Genomic DNA, 21,114 nt, shown 5'->3' on the forward strand with positions numbered 1-21,114 from the left:
CCTGCAAATCTATGGGTTTCTTTAGATGCCTGCATTTGATGAGGTTTTTTAACATCCCTAAAGTGAACATCGTACAAAAATTGAACCATTGCCTAGCAACCAGTGGTTGACAGAGATAGCAAAAGCAGTTAGTTCAGTTGAGAGAAGGTCACTGCGTTTGAAACCAGGATTCCACAGACACTCAGTGCAGGCAGGACAATGCAAGCGGACAAAACAATTCCCAAATTAAAGAACAGAAATATCCCAAAAACCAGGGAATGATAGGAGAAATTTCCCAGAAGACAGTGAAGTCAAGGAATAGAAATCTGTAAAGTAGGTCTTGTTCAGTGAAGTGAAAGAATGGAGCAGATGAAGAGACTCTGAATTTAAAAGACAGAGCTGCTGGAAGCTGATATAAAGTGAACCAGGCTTGCAAAAAGTCAGAAGATCCGTGGGGACTGCCAGTAGTTAGTGACTCCTTACTACGGGCTTGTGGGGTAGTGGTATTCTGTCGGTATGGCGGGGAGTGTGTGGGGAAAGCAAAACGTGAATGCAACTGACATTCCAGGGCAGTGGAACATTTGAAGGAGAGGCTGAAACCCTGGAGGTCGGACCTTGATGAAAACATCTGCGAAAAAGCATCAAGAGTTCCAGTGAGACCAGTTAGCTCACAGTGTGATAAGCCTCGGCCAGGGTGGGGGGGGGGGGGAAATTGATGAGAAATCAATTGGTCTTTGTTGCTGAGAGGTTGGAGGTTAAAAATAGGGAGATTTTGTTGCAGTTGTACAGGATATTGATGAGGCTTCACCTGGAATACTGTGATTTGGTCCCCTTATCTAAAAAAAATATTGATGAGGCTTCACCTGGAATACTGTGATTTGGTCCCCTTATCTAAAAAAAAATATAGTAACATTGGAAGCAGTCCGAAGGAGATTCACCAGGTTAATTCCTGAGATGAGAGGGTTGTCCTATCAAGAGAGACTCAATACTCTGGGTGTGTATTCCTTGGAGTTTAGAAGAGTGAGGGGTGACCTTATTCAAACACAAGATCTTGAGGGGGTTTGACAGGGCAGATGGTGAGATGTTTTCACTAGTGGGAGAGATTTGAGCAAGGGGGCATAGCTACAAAATAAAGGCCGGTCATTTAAAGCTGAGGTATGTAGAAATTTCTTCTTGCAGAGGGTGGTGAACCTCTGGAATTCTCTTCCCCCAAAGGGTAATGAAGACTGGATCATTAAAAGTATTTAAAATGGAGGTGGATAACTATTTGATAGATCAGGGAATAGAGGGCTATGGGGAAATGGCACAGAAAAGGAGTTGAGACCGGCATAGATCAGCTATGATTGTATTGAATGGCGGGGCAGGCTTGAAGGGCCTGGTGGCCTATTCCTGTTTCTATTTCTTGTGTTCTTGTGACTGTGTACTTTATTGTTCAAAGTATAAGATAGATTTTGTAACTTGTGTTATCTTTACAAAGCTGAATGTATCTGTAATGGTGTAGTTAAGATGGAGGTGCACTGTATAATAGTTCACCTTTTGTTGTTCAGTGGTTTATTATTTTGTTAAAAGTTAATCAGTTGACTCCTGTGACTCTGTTCAGTTGCCACCTTCCACGTATCTAAACAAAAAATAAAAGTTAGGATCTATAAAGCCAGGTTTCACCCGGGGATCTGACTTGGCCAGTAGTAAGATCCAGCTGGAATTGTAACACCTTTCATCAGGAACTTTTCAGAAGCAAATCACTCTTCGCCATTAACAATTTCCAAGTTGCTGGTCTGAAATGCTCTGTTGCTTTAGACCCATTTTATGTTTACTTTCTTTGTTCAATTACCATCCCCTTTGCCTCACAGTTTGTTGCACTGTTTAATATCTCCTGCCTTCCGCACTACCAGAAGTCTTCCCCTTTACTTTTCTTCTCAGCAATACTTCCTGCCACCATCTTCCCTGCCCTTTATTTGCTTAAAACATGTTGCATCTCTAACTTTCTCCAGTTCAGGTGCAAGGTCACCAACAGGAAACATTGATTCCTACTGCAGAGATGTGAGAGAGAGAATTAAAACCCATCTGATTTGTTATATGTAATGGATTTGCTCAATTTGTTGCCTGTAGGTATGTTTTCATTGCGATGGAGGCTTTGGATCAGCTTTTGATGGCCTGTCATTCCCAAAGCATTAACCTCTTTGTTGAAAGCTTCCTTCAAATGGTGGCCAAACTATTGGAGTCTGGAGAGCCTGAGCTTCAAATTCTTGGCTCCAATTCGGTAAGTAGTGTGAGCAGGCATGTTTATTTAAATTGGATATGGATCATGCAGTTTAGCTGTTCTCCCAGCTAAAAAGATCTACGCCAGAAAGTGTTAGACTATTTTCAGTTTTTGTATAAGCCTTTGTGAAACCCATTGGGCCAAATCATATTTTATTCCATATCTATGGAACATATGTCTACCTAATCACTGACAGATTGCAATGCCCAATACAAGTGCATCTACTTCATAGTTCTGCTGTTATCAGCTGTGTATTGTTTAGATTGCTTATTTTCTTTGTTTTTCAATTTCTTGTGACTTCAGTAGGAGATTTCTTATTTCTGTTGTTTCCTCATGTAATTCCATTGACCACAAATGGCATTCCTTTCTTTTTCCTGCTTTCTCATGAAATCATAAGATAGAAGCGTACAGCACAGTACTACAGCCCATCTGTTGTCTGTGTTGGCTCTGAGTTATCCATTTAGTCCCACCGCCCCTACTCTGTAGAAACGTTGATGTACTGATGTTTCTTTTGGTCGTCAAGTTGATCTGTATCTTAAAACTTTATTTACCCGTCTTGGTTTCATATCCCTCCGTGCCCTTGCCTAACAAAAGTCTTTTGATCTTAATTTTGAAATTGTCAGTTGGCAATTTTTTTTTGGTATGGAAATGTTTTGGGCTGATTAAGAAATAGCATCTGGTACCTTGAACTAATAGAGTCTAATATTCAAATAAACTCTAAATCACCTAGTTCAAGAAAACAATGAGGTGGAATGAGTTCATAGCATGCAGACTACTTAGTAACCTGGTAGCAGCAGAGACGTGGAAGTGCTGGGATTTTGCCCCAACCTTTGTTTAAGTGGAAAAGCTTCTTAGTTGACCTTTTTTCAATACATGGAGTGAAATAGCTTTTTCACTTCAAAAGTATGGTTCTTTTGTTTAAGATCAATGGATTTGGATTATACAAAAGGACTGTAACGAAACCTAGGGATATGGTGATCCTGCAGGCAAGTGGGTTGAGGATCAGCCACGATCATCTTAAATGATGGAACTGACTCGAGGGGCAGTATAGCCTGTTCCTACTTCTATATCTTGTGTTCTTATGTAAATGTTAAATAATGTGTATTCCTGGAAATTAGTAGCGGTCTTCAGAATAGCATAGATATAAGGAAGATGTTTTGTTAATTGGTACTGTAATGTAACATCTTGGGTCCTGAATACTGATTCTTTCAAGCTTATATAATATTTAATTCTCCATCCAAATGTTCACAGCAAGATGGGAAATGTTAGGAATGATGTATGGCTTTACAACGGCCTTTGTTACTTTACAATTCAAAACGCTAACTGTCTTTATTTATTAACTCTTGTGTAACATATAACCACAACAATCTTAGCCTTCATAAGTCTTCATCTTGTTTTGTACGATCTTTTCAGGCACAGTCTGTACATCCTCTTTGACACTTCTAATTGTTACGGGTCTTCTTTATGTTTTGGGCTGATTAAGAAATAGCATCTGGTACCTTGAACTAATAGAGTCTAATATTCAAATAAACTCTAAATCACCTAGTTCAAGAAAACAATGAGGTGGAATGAGTTCATAGCATGCAGACTACTTAGTAGTAGGAAATTTTAAAAGTGGTGATTACAATATTGCACTTTTCGCAAAAAGCACAATGTCCCTCTTGCTGTTCAACAAAATGCAAATAGCATTGAATGCAGATTAGCAAAGAATATCTTCTCTTTCCAGGAGAACAATATTGACTTGGCATACATTGCGCTGAGATTGTGATTTTCTCATTTTTATAGAGGGTCTTCAGCAAGGAAAAATGATAACACTGCCAGGATTTCCAAATGTCTAAAGGAAAACATTGCAGAAAATATTTTTTAGGCATCAGCTTCATAAGTCACCAAGTATAGAAACATCTAGAAAGCTGTTGTTAGATGTAGCCTGATAACTGGAAACTTCCTGGGATTTCTTTGCAGCCCCTCTGAGGTCCAAAAGGTCCCACGGTGGCTTCAACCATTACATCTATTATAGAATCATAACCAGACGTTCTGCGAGCTGCAACCTCTCTTCCTGCCGATGCTTGTTATTTTCATGGAGATATGAGGTGTTCTATATGTTTCAGAGCATTTGCATGTTTTAGTTATCGACGCATTGATGACTTAAATCCTGAGATTATGGGGATTGAAGTTTCAAAACTTTGATTACAAAGAGTTCTCGTACACTTTTTTAAAAGAACTGTCGCCTTTTATAGCTGTAGCATTGGTTATTGTTGGATCCCAACAAGGAATTTTCTAGATATTACTCTTTAATTCTAGCAGCTTGAAGCTACACTATTGGCAAGCTAAGCAAGGTTTTCAGCATTAGAATCATTAAAAAACTTGTCTGCTGGTAAATCTTAAACTGAATATACTGTTGCCTGAGTTAGATGCAAGGGATTTTATCTTTTTTCATGAAGCAATCTTTAAGGCCGGCGGTGAAAGTCGAAGGTCATAACCCAATTATTTTGACCAACAGATGAGTAATGAGCCTTGTGCAAATCACAGGCTTTAAAAACAGACATTTAATGCCAGCTGTCAGTGCAAGAGGGGAATTGGAGAATCTGAGAAAGTGCTGATTATTACCTCTCTACTGCTGGGGCTCAACTTTTGTACAAACTGAGATGTCATTCTGAAATTGATTGCAATAGCCATTGAAAATTGCAAGCAAAATTACAACCTTTCCAGAAAAATGTTAATTATTGCAATCATAAAGCAGCACTATTTTTGCAGAATTACCACTTCTGGCTGGTTGGAAAATGTGCCACCCCTGGCATTATTCCAATGTTAAACATACTATTTGAAATAAATGTACTAAGACTGGGAGCATTATCTCTGCAGATTATTGTTTGCTTTATATTTAACAAAAATAGTAACTCTTAACCATACAATATAACTATTGAAAAAAATATAACTAGTTTAATTAACGCATTCCGGGAATGAAATGGAGCTAATTTATGCCAGGAACATAGATCAGAAATGCTTTATTATAGAGGCTTCTGTCATGTATTGAAATTGCAGCTGATAAAACATCGAGTGAAAATATATAATTCTACAACAGATGGATAAGTTCCATCTGTGAGTGGAAATTTCCTCAATGTTTACTTTGATATGAGAATTTTTGATTTCCATTGAAGTCAGTTTTTCTTTGGGAACATAATAGATTTAAAAGATAAATGCAACAGTTGCAGGTAGTAGCTAGTGTGCTGCTGTGTTTTTAAAAAATAGTTCAAAAATTCATACTTTGCAAGGTTGTATTGTCCATTGCAATATTCAAGTGCTTCCCCTTAGAAATTCACCATTTATCAGCCTGTGCATTCTCACCTGCAGTTATGTTCTCGATGCCTAGAGAACTTAGTTGAAAGAGCTATAATTTCAGCTGTCCAATCATGTGGATGGGCAAATCTGAGCTTCAATCAGTTAGTACCAGCATATTAGTTTAAAGTTTATTTATTAGTGTCACAAGTAGGCTTACATTAATACTGCAATGAAGTTACTGTGAAAATCCCCTAGTCGCCACACTCTGGCACCTGTTTGGGTACACAGAGGGAGAATTTAGCATGGCCAATCCACCTAACCAGCACGTTTTTCAGACTGTAGGAGGAAACTGGAACATCCGGAGGAAACCCATGCAGACACGGGGAGAATATACAGACTCCGCACAAACAGTGACCCAAGCTGGGAAGCAAACCTGGGCCCCTGGTGCTGTGAGGCAGCAGTGCCACCCTATTACCGCTCAAAGCATTAATGATTCCCATTGCTTGTCCAGCTTGGAGCAGCCTAACCCTTTGAACATTGGTTTGTAAGTCTATCTGGCTTTAAATTGCAAGAATCCCAATCCACATGACAATCTAATCTTGTAGGTCCAGCAGTGATCCAAATTGTCTCACCAACCAAGAGTTCTCTTTAACACTTCAACTGAAAGTTGTATTTTTAACAATTCATGAAAATGCCCATCTTAGTAATTGTTTTGTCATCTTTCCTAGTTTGTCAAGTTTGCAAACATCGAAGAAGACACTGCTTCATATCATAGGCGCTATGACTTCTTTGTGTCTCAGTTCAGTGCAATGTGCCATTCTTATATTGATGATCTGGAAAGCAGAACTAAGTGAGTACATGAGGCTGGTCTCAATTGTGGTGATTCTGTTGTGCATGTCATTTGTGATGTGGGAAGTGTTATTTAAAAACCATTTCTCTTCAATCACTTTCAGATATTATATTGTGTTGCATATCATGGTTTTGATTATTAGTTTGCACAGAGAGCTGTAAAATATCGAAAAAAATTTCTAGTCTTTGACAGTACAGATGGCTTTCTGATGCAAATGAATCTCGATCAGATTGATGCAGACAGGTTTTCACAACGCCTTCACACAACTGACATCAAGAGCTGCAGTTCTCAGATTTTAAAAATAAAATCCCTTAAACCTTGAAATTTTTGTGTCAAGGAAGGGTGCTAATTTAATCCCTGGAACAATGTGCTAATTAATGCAGAAAAGTATTCTGATGACGCAAGCTGTGTTTCAGTAGCACAATGTTTCTATTTTAGTCCATCTCTCAGTTCGTTTAATACATGTAAAGTCTGTTCTGTTGCTCTAGGTGTTTAATTTGCAAGTTGATAGTCAGACTTTTGCAAAAGTAAACGCAATCCACATCGTAACCTGGAAATGTTCAGCAGGCCTGAATGAAAGGTCATCAACTTGAAATGTTTGCCAAAAACCTTCAACCTCGTCCTCGGCTAAGATTCTCCGGTGTCGCTGCAGTGAATGGAGCTTTGCCTGAACACCAAATTCTCTATTCTCTGGCAGAGATCAGAGAATCCCGCCCATTAACTCTGTTTCTCCCTCCACAGATGCTGCCGGACTTGCTGAGTATTTCTTGCATTTTCTGCTTCCATTTCAGATTTCCAGTTTTTGTACCACATCATGGGCCCAATTTTACCATTGCGCGGTAAAGTCGGGTGTGAGGCCATTAACATGATCCACGTCAGCGCAGATTGCCACTTTACTGAAACCCGGGAATGGGCACAACGGCGAGTTACATGCATTCGCATGCATCTAAATTGAATTAATGAACTGCCCGCCCAACTTTATCGGCATTTCCCCCTTTACCACCGCGTTTGCCAATCCAGAACTGCGCCGTAATGGACCTGCTGAATACAAGTCTGAATCGGACGCTCCAGCTGCTGAAGAGCGCGTTCAGAGCTTCCAACGGCTCTCTGACTCAGATCAGTGGTGGTGGGGGGAGGAGGGAGGCAGGTCAGATCATTCTCTGGTTGGGTTGGGGGGGGGGGGGGGGGGAGGGGGGAGGGGGAAGGGAGTGAGGCCAGATCGTTGTCTGGTTGGGGGGGCGGTGGAGGAGGGCTGATCGTTGTTTGGTGGGGAGGGAGGAGGAGGGGGCGGGTCAGATGTATCTCGGGGGGGGGGGGGGGGGGGGCGGGCGGTGATCGTTGTCTGGGGGTGGGGGGGGCTGATTGTTGTATGGTGGCAGGGGGGAGGGCTGTTCGTTGTCTGGTGGGGAGGGAGGAGGAGGCGGGTCAGATGTTCCTCTGGGGGGGATGAGTGAGGCCAGATTGTTGTCTTGGTTGGGGGGGGAGGGAGGGGGACAGATGGATCTCTGGTGGGTGGGCGGAGGGGGAGGGCGGTCCACTGCCACTCTGCGGGCGATCGGTGGGTGGGACAGGGTTAGGGATCGGTTTGGGCAGCGGGGGGTGGGTAAGGGGGACAGTAATATCTGTGGGTAGTGAGGTGGGTGGATAAGGGGAACAGTGATGTGTGTGTGCAACATCGCTCCCGCTGTTTGCTCTCTGGTTGCTTTCTCCGCTTTCTGCGGCCCGGGAGCGATCTGACACGGGCGCGCGTTTTCAAATTTTTTTTCTAACTGTGCATGTGCAGTTCAGAGCTCCAATTGTTTCGGGCGTGCTAACGGCTCGCCCACAGCACGAATGGGACCCGTGATTTTTTTTTTCAGGCTGAGTGCGTATGGGGGCGTCTGAAAGCAGATTTCTAAGTCGGATCTGCATTACGCCCAGATTCAGCACTTAGAATGAAAATGGTAAAATCGGGCCCCATGTGTACTTCTGTAATGCGTCCATGTTTATTTTAAATGTTATAAGACAAAAAAAAGTATTCAATCTCGTGTTTGATAACTGTCAAAGACATTCATTTTGCATAGTTGTTCAAAAGTGAATGTATAAATCTGTAAACTTTTAAGATTCCTGGTGTTCAGCTGAAGGCTATAGCAAAGGCTATGGTCCTGCTCAGCACCCAACTATAGTAATAATGACCTGTAGTTCAGAACAAGCTTTGTCCTGAGCCAGACCGTTCCAACACAGCGACAGCATGGCATCTAACGACAGTGTGGAAAATTTCCCAGGTATGCCCTGTATGCAAAAAGCAGGACAAATCCAATCCAATCAAAGTGATGGGTGGTGTCAATCACACTTCTATAAAGTGGCACTTACACATCAATAACCTGCTCACTGATGACTTTCATCAGGGGCTCTTGGCTCCAGGACTCATTACTGCTTTGGTTCAAACATGGACAAAACAGCTGAATGCCAAGGATGGGGTGAGAGTGACTGCCCATGAATCAAGGCAGCGTTTGACAGAGTTTGGCATTAAGGAGACCCAACAAAGTTGAAGTCAGTGGGGATCTAAGATGGGGGATTGAGGCAACCATATTCCAGGCTACTTTTGTAAATCTGAAATTTCTAGTGTATTTTTAGATTAAAATCATCCATGACGTTGCCATACCTTCTTACAAGCCCCCATTATTTCTTCCTGCGTACTCTGTCGTGCAATATAGCTATTCTTGGGGGCTCTCCAACCCCCATTTGCCTTCCTACTCACTCGCTGTACTTGCTGTGATTCATGTACCAGGGAACCCAGACCTCTCTACACCAAATTCTTCAATTTTTCTCCCTTTAAATTTTACACTGCTTTTGTATTCTTCCTGCCAAAATAGACAACCATGATGTGTGAGGTTTCTTTGGCGCAGTCAAGACTGTCCAAGGCTCCACCCCACTGCTGGCCAAGAACAGAGTGGTGCTCATCAGGAACAGGCAGGCAGTCAGCGCCCGCTGGAAGGAGCACCTCTAAGACTTCTTTAACAGAGGCTCTGGGGGGTGATTTTACCGGCTGGGCATAACGAGCTGGTAAAATTGGGCGAGAGCCGAGAAATCTGGTTCATGCCCTCTTTCTCAGCTCTCGCGATCTTAGAGGCACCAGATATCCGGCACATTCAACCTTCCACCCATTTTTGGCAAAAGACTGAACAAATGATTTAAATATGTGTAAAATGTAATTGACGAACCTGGGATGCAATTGTCCCAGCTCACTTGCCTTTGACGCAAATACATGGCCTCATTTCACTTATCTGGGATGAGGAGAACATGCCAGGAAATATCAGAGATGCCATTATCGTGACCAGCTTCAAGAAAGGTCACAGGTCCAACTGCAGTAACCACAGAAGAATTTCCCTGCTGTTGGCCGCAAGGCAGATCATTGCAAGAGTCCTCCTTAATCACCTTCTCCCTGCGGGAGGAGTTCTTCAGCCAAAGTCACAAAGCAGATTTCACCCGCTAAGGGATACAATGGACATGATCTTCACCGCATAACATCTATTCTACAAGAGAAATGAAAGGAACAGAACCAACCCTTGTACATGGCCGCCTTGGACATCACAAAGGCCTTCGACACTGTCAACTCTGAGGGATTATGGAGTGTCGTTTCCCTTTCGGCTGCCCTCAAAAGTTTGTCACCATCCTCCTCCGCCTGCTCTATGATGACAATGCAAGCCGTGACCCTGGCAATGGATTAACCACAGACACAATTCGCGTTCAGACTGAGGTCAAGCAAAGCTGTGTCATTGCATATATGCCCTTCTTTGCTGCAATGCTTCATCTCGCCCTCCGTAAGCTTCCTGCTGGAGTAGAGCTAAGCTACAGAACAAACATGAACTGTTCAATCTCTGCTTCCTGCAGGCCAGATAAAAGGTTGTCCCAGCCTCTGCCTTGAACTACAGTATGCAGACAATGCTTGCATCGACTCTCACTCAGAGGCCGAGTTCCAAGGCATATGAGAGAATGAATCTTGCACTAATCATGGGCTGATATCCACTGGAGTTTAGAAGAATAAGGGTGATCTTATGGAACCATGCAGGATCCTGAGGGGACTTGACAGGGTGGATGCTGAAAACGTTTTCCCATCATGGGGGAGATTAGAACTATCCTCACAGGACAAAGATGCATATTGAGCCTGTCCTTTATGAAAGGCACACTTGACCACTAGGTGAAGTTTTGGAATGTTGACCAAAGCTCCGACAATGGAACTCTGCTCGATCACCAGGATGGCATCTGGACAGCCTTAGTCGAGAACACTGTGACATGGTTGGGGAGTGGAGCGAGAGACTAGATAGTCCCTGATGTGAAGATTGTTAAAGAAGCAGAACTAAGTGGTCTCCAGCTTGAGACAGAGATGAGAAATTTTTACTCTTGACGTTTTTAGTCTGTGAAACTTTCTTCCCCAGAGAGCAGTGGAGGCTGGGTCACCGAATATTTTTAAGGCTAAGTTAGACGGGTTTTTGATCTTTAAGGAAGCCAAAGGAGGAGGCGGGAGTAGAGTTGAAACCACACTTCGATCCGCCATGATCTTATTAAATGTTGGAGCAAGCTCGTGGGGCCGAATGGCCTACTCCTCCCAATTTTTATGTTCGTAAATATTTAGAAATTTTTGGATTTAAAGTATGAATCTGTAAAAGTGGGAGAACTCTCTTTTTCATTAAGAGTCTAACATCTTTAGATTCTGTAAATAGGGACATACGAAAGTAAACTTGTACAAGTCATTAGTTGCTCTTGGAATATTGTGTCCAGTCTTGAGCATTTTCTAGGAAGTACATCATAGACATGGGATACAGCACAGAGGAAATTTAGTCACCTTGTAGGTAGTGGAAAGACTTCGGGAAAATCGGATTTGAGTTACTTGCTGCAAAATACCCAGCCTCTGACCTCCTTTTGTAGACATTATTTTTATGTGGCTGGTCCATTTATATTTCTGATCAGTGGTGATCGCAGGACGTTGATGCTGTCAGAGATTCTGATGGTGATATTGGTGAATGTAAATAGGAGGATATTAGGATCGATCTTGTTGGAATTGGTCATTGCCTGACATATACCAGCCCAAATGAGAATGTTGTCCAAGTCATAGAGGAGGCGATAGCCTAGTGGTATTAACGCTAGACTATTAATCCAGAAACTTAGCTAATGTTCTGGGAACCCAGGTTCAGATCCTGCCACGGCAGATGGTGAATTCAATAAAAAAATATCTGGAATTAAGAATCTATTCCATAAACATGCAGGTTAGGTTCATTGGCCATAGTAAATTGTCTCAGTGTCAGGGGGATTAGCAGGCTAAATACATGGGGTTGTGATGATGGGACCTGGGTGGGCTTATTGTCGGTGCAGGCTCGATGGGCCGAATGGCCTCCTCCTGCATTGTAGGGATTCTATGATTCTACTGATGACCATGAAACCATTGTCGATTGTCGGGAAAACCAATCTGTTTCACTAATATCCTTTAGGAAAGGAAATCTGCTGTCCTTACCTGGTCTGGCCTACATGTGTCTCCAGAACCACTGCCCTCTGAGATGGCCTAGAAAGCCACTCAAGGGTGATTAGAGTTGGACAATAAATGTCCATGGCCCATGAATGAGTAAAAAAAGTGCTGCTTTATATTGTTTTAGTATCTGAGAAATGGCAAATGAACATGCAATCATCAGTGTGTAGCCCCACTTCTATAATAGACGGAAGGCTTACAAAACAGCTAAAGATGATCGTGGGCCTAGAACACCTCCCCCAGAAACAGGTGATGGGGTTTAGAGACAATCTTTACAGAGATGATTTCTATTATAAAGGGTTTTGAAGAGGTAACTCAGAACAATAAATGTCTTGACAAGTCAATATCTAGAAGGTATAAATTTCAGAAGTTTGGGACGGTTGGTGGAAGCGAACCCATAATACGTTTTAAAATGAAATGCATACATATCTGACAGAAAAGTTTAATAGGACGTGCTGTGGGATAATTGAGATGGCTGGTACTGTACACTGTCTTTAACTACAGACAATACAAAACTCATGAGGCGGATATCTCTATATAAAGACGTAACATTCATTTAACAAAAACACAACAAGCAGCTGCTTGGAGATCACCAGAAGGGTTGAGCAATTCTGGGATAGAGCAGCAGAACCTCTTCGATGAACCTAATATTTACAATCAAAAACAGATCAATAATACTTTTTCTTATCAATTATTCCTGCCTTACATGAGTTTAAAATCAATTACATTTAGTATACGCACATCAATAATAATCTCTGACATTCACCTCAGCCAATTGCATTCTGCCATCCAGTATACTGATATCTCATTTGTCCATTTAATCCGGACGCTAACTCCCATTTTGGCTAAAGTCACTTCCTGGTTACCCTAGATGCTCATCATAAAGGTCAAAGTGAACATTCCCATTGGCGCGTTGCCAAACTGGATAGACACATGATCCTGCGTTCAGGTACGTATCTATCCTATGTCTAGACAATGAATATCCCTATTCGTAATATTGCAAGATGTGTTCCCTCACCAGAAACTTTCTGATATGAATTCTGCTAACTACCCGAGTTCCCAGGCTTTTAGTTCTGAACTCTTCGCCTTTACCATCATCCTTACGGTAACCTGCTATCGGCTGAAGTGAGCAATGATTCATACATTTAAAAATATCAATATATATGTTTTAAGATCATAATGATTTGTTCAGTTCTCTTACTGCATCCACATATGTGTGAACTATTAGTCTAATTGGCTTACTAACTTTGTTTCAAGGATCATTTAACTCTTTACTGGTAACCTTGTCAGTGTCTAGATGTATTCTGTTATGTACCTTATTAACTAATTAGAAACTTCTCACTTCAGGATGTGAGGAATCGTACAGTTAAATGGGATTCGGATAGCTTTTGGAGAGAAATACAGAAATAGTGGCCTTTTATAATTTTATAATTCTGTAATTGTTGTATCTTGCTTCAGAAATCGATATGTAGTGAAATCAATAGTTTGATTAACTTTGTAGTAAAAAAGAGAATAATAAGAATGGTTTAGTAATTCACATGCAAATTTTAAAGCCTGGCCGCCTAGTACTCTGATTTTGGTCTCCAAGCTATTAGAAACAGTTATACAAAACCTTCAATAAAATGTTCTATAATATTTGTGTAACTGCAACGCTTTGTTATTTCTACTTTCAATTAGCATTCTAAATGCTAATTGAACCATATTTTGATGAATTAATAAAATATATTCAATGGTTCTGTATTCTGAAATTTGAAGTGGATAGTCACTACTTAAAGGAGTAACTTTTGTTCTTGGCAGGATTAGGATTGCAGGCATCAAGGGTATTCAAGGAGTCGTCCGGAAAACGGTCAACGATGAGCTACAGACAATAATATGGGAACCTCAGCATATGGATAAGATTGTTCCTTCGCTTCTCTTCAACATGCAACAAACCGAGGACCCTGACAGGTTAGAGCATCTGATGAGAAATGGAGGGAAAGGATAGGAATGAAATGAATGGGGTGAATGGCGACGAATGTTATGAAATGGTTCAAAAATGTTTTTATCAAATTACAGTGACCACAGCTTATAGTGGGTAACTTTGTGCATTTGTGATTTTTCTACTCATAGCTGGCATAACTTGGCAGAATTCATAATTGGCTGCTGAGCAGAATTTGGTTGTTTTCTGGCTTTACTGATTGCCAAAGAGAGGAACGGTTCGATTATAGGTTGTTGCCTTTTAAACTTTCTGTTGAGTACATTCTGAAGTGTTTGCTGTGATGCAGAGTTCAGTTTAAACATGCGTTATCTAAGATTCAGGCCTTTTAAATGTCTGAAATTTCAGAACAAAGAACAGTACAGCATAGGAACCGGCTCTTCGGTCCACCACCCCTCCACTGACACATGACTCCTTTCTAAACTAAAGACCATTTGCCTATACACGGTCCTAATCTCTCTATTCCCTGCCTATTCATGTATCTGTCATGATGCCTCTTTAGTGTTGCTATTGTACCTATCTCTATTTCCTCCTCTGGCAGCGTGTTCCAAGCAATTACTACCCTCTGTGTGTAAAAAAAAAACTAGCCTCTCGCGTCTCCTTTAAATTTCCCCCTTTTACCTTATACCTATGTCCCATAGTAATTGACATTTCTACCCTGGGAAAAAGACTCTGACAATTCATTCTATCCATGCCCTCATAATTTTGTAAACTTCTATCAGGTCGCCCCTCAGCCTCCAACATTCAGGTGAAAACAAAGAAAGTTTGTCCAATCTCTCCTTACAGCTAGTACCCTCCAAACCAGGCAGCATCCTGGTAAACCTTTTCTGTACCCTCTCCAAAGCCTCCACATCCTTCTGGTAGTATGGCGACCAGAACTGTACACAATATTCCAAATGTAGTCTAGCTAAACGTCTATACACCTTCAACATGCCTTCCAATGTACTCTTGTGCCCCGACTGTTGAAGGCAAGCATGCCATAGGCCTTCTTGACCATCTTATCCACTTGTGTTGCCACTTTCAGGGAACTGTGGACCTGTATCCCTAAATTCCTCTGTATGTTAATGCTTCTATGAGTTCTGCCATTTACTGTATAATTCCCTCCTGCATAAGTCCTTTCAAAATGCATCACCTCACATTGGGTTATTTTCATCAGTAAGGAGTCTAAAAACACCAGGTTAAAGTCCAACAGGTTTATTTGGTAGCAAACGCCACTAGCTTTCGGAGCACTGCTCCTTCGTCAGGTGAGTGGGAGATCTGCAGTCCAATGCCAGCATCTCCACATCATTATTTTCATCAGCCATTTCTCCAGCCTATCTATATCCTGCTGCATCCTCTGGCAATCCTCCTTGCTATCCGCAGCTCTTCCAATCTTTGTGTTGTCCACAAACTCATTAATTAGACTGTTCTGTTTGGACTGTACTCCTGGAAGATAATATTAGTCCGCATAAATGTCAGATTGGGCAGTGGTGGCAAGTAACTGAACAAGTGTTATCACCTGAAAGCTTGAAGATCAGAGCCATACTTTACAGCTGGTGGGACTACAAGCACAGATTTATTGGAAAGGTGAAGGTTTTGCTTTTGTGAGTTCTTATTACTGCATGTACCTTTGAAATGGAATGCAAGGACACCATTTGTTTAATGTTTTCCACCAAATGCTGATGTATGCAATGCATACTTCATAGAGGAAGATACAATGTACCATCATAAGCAAAAAATCATGGACCAGAAGGTTTTTTTTAAGCTCTTCCTTTCCTCTAATCCATCTTGTGGCTAATCCTTGTTGAATAATATTCATCATAGCCCTCAATTGTCCCGATTTCATTATTAACTCCAAGGAAAGCAGCCCTGAATTTTGAAAATCTATCTCTGTCCCTTTTTACTTTTATCTCTCTGGCAGGGGCTAATGCATTTAAACCTACCCTGGTTGTTTCATTTAAAAGGTTGGTTTCTCTCGAGAGCGTATGATAGTGCCTGGATAATTTTAAAAATTGATTTGCTCCACCGAGCCAATGTTCTGCTGCACCAAGTCAAGTAACTGAGCATGTCTGAGACTCATTCTTCATTGCATCTGTACCATAGATTTCTGTGTTATAGTTGCTTCATATTTGCACACACAACTACCAGTATTCTAATATCATGGTATATGTTACATCTGATACAATCCATTCTTTGGCTTTCAAGAAATTTATTTTCATAGGTCATAGAGGGAGGGCTGGAGGTCTCTGCCCATCGAGCCCTGCGCAGTTCTGATGTCTTGGCCAGGGGCCCGGCTATCAACTACAGTTTTTTAACTTGTTAAGCATGGATAAGAGCACAGATATTTGCAGGAAGGTGCTATCATTTTGCTATTCTCACCTATGCTTTTTTGCTTTTCACTAGCATGCACGTTGTTACAAGATTAATATATTTTGGTGAATTGTGTCCAGGTGATTTATTTCAATTAAGCTGAGATAATGATTTTAGAAATATTCCCATTTAATATTTTCCCACTTCTATTTCATCCTTATAAAATTTTCCATTTTGTACATTACCATTTTGGCTCATTTTGCAAATCTTTAAAAAAATTTACTGTTCTGTATCAACTACGATAGTATGCAATTTTTATCTACCCATTGGTTAGTTTAAGGCGTGAGTGTGTCTGTTGTTTGGTTTATTTGGTACGAAAGCGCTTGAGTGGGCATCCAGCTTTTGGCGCCATTTTCCACTAGGATAGAGGTGAATAGTGGAAATGAAATCCAAATTTGTCAATGTTCTTTCAGGGGAGTGGCTGCTAACAGCAATTTTTAAAAGTCCTCACTGTAGTTTTGAAACATTGCTGTGCATCAAACAGTTGTCACTTTATCTCTCAGATCTGCTCTAGATAATTAATTCTGAAAGTGCATGGTGCTTTGGGACATTTGGAAGACAGAGTGTTGAATTTTTTTCAAGGGGTCAGCAACAAAGCAAACTGCAGGAGATTAGTGGCCTTTTCTTCATACATATTCTCTCTTGTAGCTAAAAAATGTTATAGGAAGGCGTTGGCTAACCAGTGGCGTGCAAAAGTTGTGGAGTTACTTCAAAGTAGCATGTTTAACTGCCAGAGGTGAAATGGTTGCTGACTGCAATTTTTTAAAACCAAATTCCATTTATTGCATTCAATTATACTTTGATGTATGTCAGCATCATCCATGTTGGCATGTTTGGTTTTTGGCACCACTTTAAACCCCCTATTTTTGCACATGCACTGCTTTATGAAGTTTTTTTCAGGGTCAAATTTGATTCTGTTAATGTCTTGGGTGAAAGAATAACTAGAAATCCTGTATTTAAAGTATTGTTGCAATAAAGATGCTAATTTCAAAAAACAAAGAACAAAGAGAATTGCAGCACAGGAACAGGCCCTTCGGCCCTCCAAGCCTGCACCAACCGTACTGCCTGACTGAACTAAAACCCCCTACTCCTCCAGGGACTATATCCCTCTATTCCCATTCTATTCATGTATTTGTCATGACGCCCCTTAAAAGTCACTACCGTATCTGCTTCCACTACCTCCCCAGGCAACGAGTTCCAGGCACCCACCACCTTCTGTGCAAAAAAACTTGCCTCGTACATCTCCTTTAAACCTTGTCCCATGCACCTTAAACCTATGCCCCCTAGTAATTGACACTTCCACCCTGGGAAAAAGCTTCTGATTATCCACTCTGTTCACGTCGCTCATAATCTTTTGACTTCTGTCAGGTCGCTCCTCAACCTCCATCGTTTCAGGTGAGAACAAACCAAGTTTTTCCAACCTTTCCTCATATCTAATGCCCTCCATACCAGGCAACATTCTGGTAAATCTTTTCTGTTCCCTCTCCAAAGCCTTCTCATCCTTCTGATAGTGTGACAACCAGAATTGAGTACTAAGGCCTAACTTAAAGTTCTATAAAGCTGCAACATGACTTGCCAATTTTTAAACTCAATGCCCTAGCTGATGAAGGCAAGCATGCCGTATACCTTCTTGACTACCTTCTCTACCTGCATTGCCACTTTCGGTGACCTATGTACCTGTACACCTAGATCCCTCTGCCTATCAATACTTTTAAGGGTTCTGCCATTTACTGTATATTTCCCATCTGTATTAGACTTTCCAAAATGCATTACTTCACATTTGTCCAGATTAAACTCTGTTATCTCTCCGCCCAAGTCTCCAACCGATCTATACCCTGTTGTATCCTCTGATGGTCCTCATCGCTATCCGCAATTCTACCAACCTTTGTGTCATCCACAAACTTACGAATCAAACCAGATACGTTTTCCTCCAAATCATTTTTTTATATATACATTACAAACAGCAAAGTTCCCAGCACTGATTCCTGAGGAACGCCACTTGTCACATCCCTCCATTGAGAAACGCAGCCTTCCACTACTACCCTCTGTCTTCTATGACGGACATGATGTGGAGATGCCGGCGTTGGACTGGGGTAAGCACAGTAAGAAGTCTCACAACACCAGGTTAAAGTCCAACAGGTTTATTTGGTAGCAAATACCATAAGCTTTCGGAGCAATGCTCCTTCGTCACAAGTTCCGCACACATGAGGACGGTCTAAACCGGGATGTTGGATTTATGTCACATTATCAGTAACCCCCACAGCTTGACTCCTGGACTTGCACAATTTCACAAGCTGTACTGTCTGGAGACAATACACCTCTTTAACCTGTGTTGAATGCTCCCCCCACCCACATTGTCTGTGCATTTAAGACCTGGCTGGCTGTAGAGATTTGCATTCTAATCAGTATTCTGTAATTTGATTTCTGTGTCTGTGCCCTGTTTGAGAACAGAGACCACTCCATCTGACGAAGGAGCATTGCTCCGAAAGCTTATGGTATTTGCTACCAAATAAACCTGTTGGACTTTAACCTGGTGTTGTGAGACTTCTTTCTATGACGGAGCCAGTTCTGTATCCACCTTGCCAGCTCACCTCTGATCCCGTGCGACTTCACCTTCTGTACCAGTCTGCCATGAGGGACCTTGTCAAGGCCTTACTGAAGTCCATGTAGACAACATCCACTGCCCTGCCCTCATCAATCATCTTCGTCACTTCCTCGAAAAACCCAATCAAGTTAGTGAGACATGACCTCCCCTTCACAAAACCATGTTGTCTCTCGCTAATACGTCCACTTATTTCCAAGTGGGAGTAAATTCTGTCTTGAAGAATCCTCTCCAGTACTTTCCCTGCAAATTTTTATGGGTCTCTGAGTATCATAATGTCTTTAAAAGATGGATCAACTATTCCATTTTGTTCAAATTTAGCACATTGTTTGTTTTCCCTAACCAGACATACTCTAATATTTTTAGTATGCATGAGTCCTATGCATGCATAGTATGCATCATTTCCAATTGATTCCCAAATCCATTGAACATAAGTGCTATCTGTCCAATGTTCCGTTTTATTTTTTCAAAACCTTCTTCCTCGATGCACAGGGACCTCCTGGATTGCATTTCTCTCTCTTAATTAAGATTTTTTTTCCCTTTAACCTGCAAACTTACCCTTGAAACAGCAACTGAAATCAATTTCTCCAACAGTTTTAATTTTCAGAAACAATGCCAAGGTTTGTTGGTTTTACATTAGAGACAAGAATACTTTCAGCTAGGCTGGAGATAGCTTCCATATCCTCCTCACCCACATGAAAACACTCTAATAAGATAACATACTTTAAATCACTTTGGCGAGCTCTTTGAAAAGTAAAATTTTATGACCAAATTATCACCTTGATTTCATGAAAACATTATTGGCAAATAGTTTTTTGTTTGTCTTGTATCAATTCATGATTTAACAGGATAACATGAAGATGAAATAGTCATGAAAGAGACACGAGCAATAGGGAATTAACTGGATTTTGATTTTAGCCATGGGTTGAAGGACAGCTTAAAAGCTTCAGATAATTAATATTTTAGAACACAAACACTGAATTTCTTCACTTGAGAGAGTTAAGGGATTCTGGTTATTTGTTTGACATAAACAAGAATAAGATTTTTTCTAGTCTATATATTCTATTAAATTAAGTTGTATCTGAGGAACTCAGTCCTGTGATTTGTATATCGTGTGCTATGTGGGAATTCCTCAATGCTCCTGGTGGTCTGGATGATCATGTGTGGGGAAGGTGCTTCCAGCTAGAGCAATTCAAGCTCTAGGTTTTGGAGCTTGAGCGGCAGCTGGGGCACTACAATGCATTCATGAGGCTGAGAGGATCGTGGAGAACACGTTTCAGGATGTGCTCACCCCATAGCTTAAGGGAGTGAGGAAATGGATGACCACCAGACAGAGGAAGGGGAACAGGCAGATAGTGACAAAATCTCCTGAGTGCATCCTGCTCGCAACCTCTTTTTCAGCTTTGGAAAACGGTAAGTGATGGTTCCTCTGTGGAGGCTGACCAGAGCCAAGGCCATGGCTCTGTGGTGTTCCAGCTGCTGTGCGTGTGTGTAGGAGCGCGGAGGCAGGGATATGTGGAAGGGCAATAGTGGTAGTATACCCATTAGTGAGGGAAGTAGACAAGTACTTCTGCCGCTATGTACATAACTCCAGGATAGCGTGTTGCCTCCCAGGTTCTGGAGTCAAGGATGTTACGGAACTACTGCAAGACATTCTGAAGGGGAAGGGTGAACAGCCAGAAGTTGTGATCCATTTTGGGACCAATGACATAGGAAGAAAGATAAATTAGGTCCTGCAAGCAGGCTTTAGCGAGTTAGGTAGCAAATTGAAAGTGTTACTTGAGACAAGTGCTACTTAAGTCACTTAAGACAATACACATCTTTTTAGCCTGTCTTGATGCTCTCTCCACTCACGTTCTTTGTATCTTAAAGACTTGATTAGTTGTAAGTATTCGCATTCCAACCATTATTCATGTAAATTGAGTCTGTGTCTTTATATGCCCTGTTTGTGAACAGAATTCCCACTCACCTGAAGAAGGGGCTTGGAGCTCCGAAAGCTTGTGTGGCTTTTGCTACCAAATAAACCTGTTGGACTTTAACCTGGTGTTGTTAAACTTCTTACTGAGCAAATTGAAAAGCAGGGCTTCAAAGGTAGCAATCTCCAGTTACCTCACACTGCCACACAATAGTGAGTACAGGAACTAAGGCTACAGCAGATGAGTGTGTGGCTGGAGAGATGGCGCAGGAGGGAAGTCTTTAGATTCTTGTGGCATTGGGATCATTTTTGGCGGAGGTGGGAATTGTACAAATTGAACGGGTTGCATCTGAGCAAGACCAACATCCTCGCAGGGAGGTTTGCGAGTACTGTTTGGGGCAG

The 21,114-nt window shown here is 41.5% G+C and overlaps 1 protein-coding gene across 3 annotated transcripts in view; it reads left to right on the forward strand.

The window, feature by feature from the left end:
* efr3a (EFR3 homolog A (S. cerevisiae)) overlaps window positions 1-21,114 on the forward strand; it is a 178,053-nt gene that overhangs the window by 77,836 nt on the left and 79,103 nt on the right. For all 3 annotated transcript variants that reach the window (XM_078216096.1, XM_078216094.1, XM_078216095.1), the window contains 3 exons: window positions 2,089-2,239; window positions 6,247-6,368; window positions 13,669-13,818. In XM_078216096.1, coding sequence (XP_078072222.1) covers window positions 2,089-2,239; window positions 6,247-6,368; window positions 13,669-13,818 — 423 coding nt within the window. The remainder of the gene's footprint in view (window positions 1-2,088; window positions 2,240-6,246; window positions 6,369-13,668; window positions 13,819-21,114) is intronic.

The sequence above is a fragment of the Mustelus asterias genome, chromosome 7 (genome assembly GCF_964213995.1).
Source record: "Mustelus asterias chromosome 7, sMusAst1.hap1.1, whole genome shotgun sequence".
Taxonomy (NCBI): domain Eukaryota; kingdom Metazoa; phylum Chordata; class Chondrichthyes; order Carcharhiniformes; family Triakidae; genus Mustelus; species Mustelus asterias.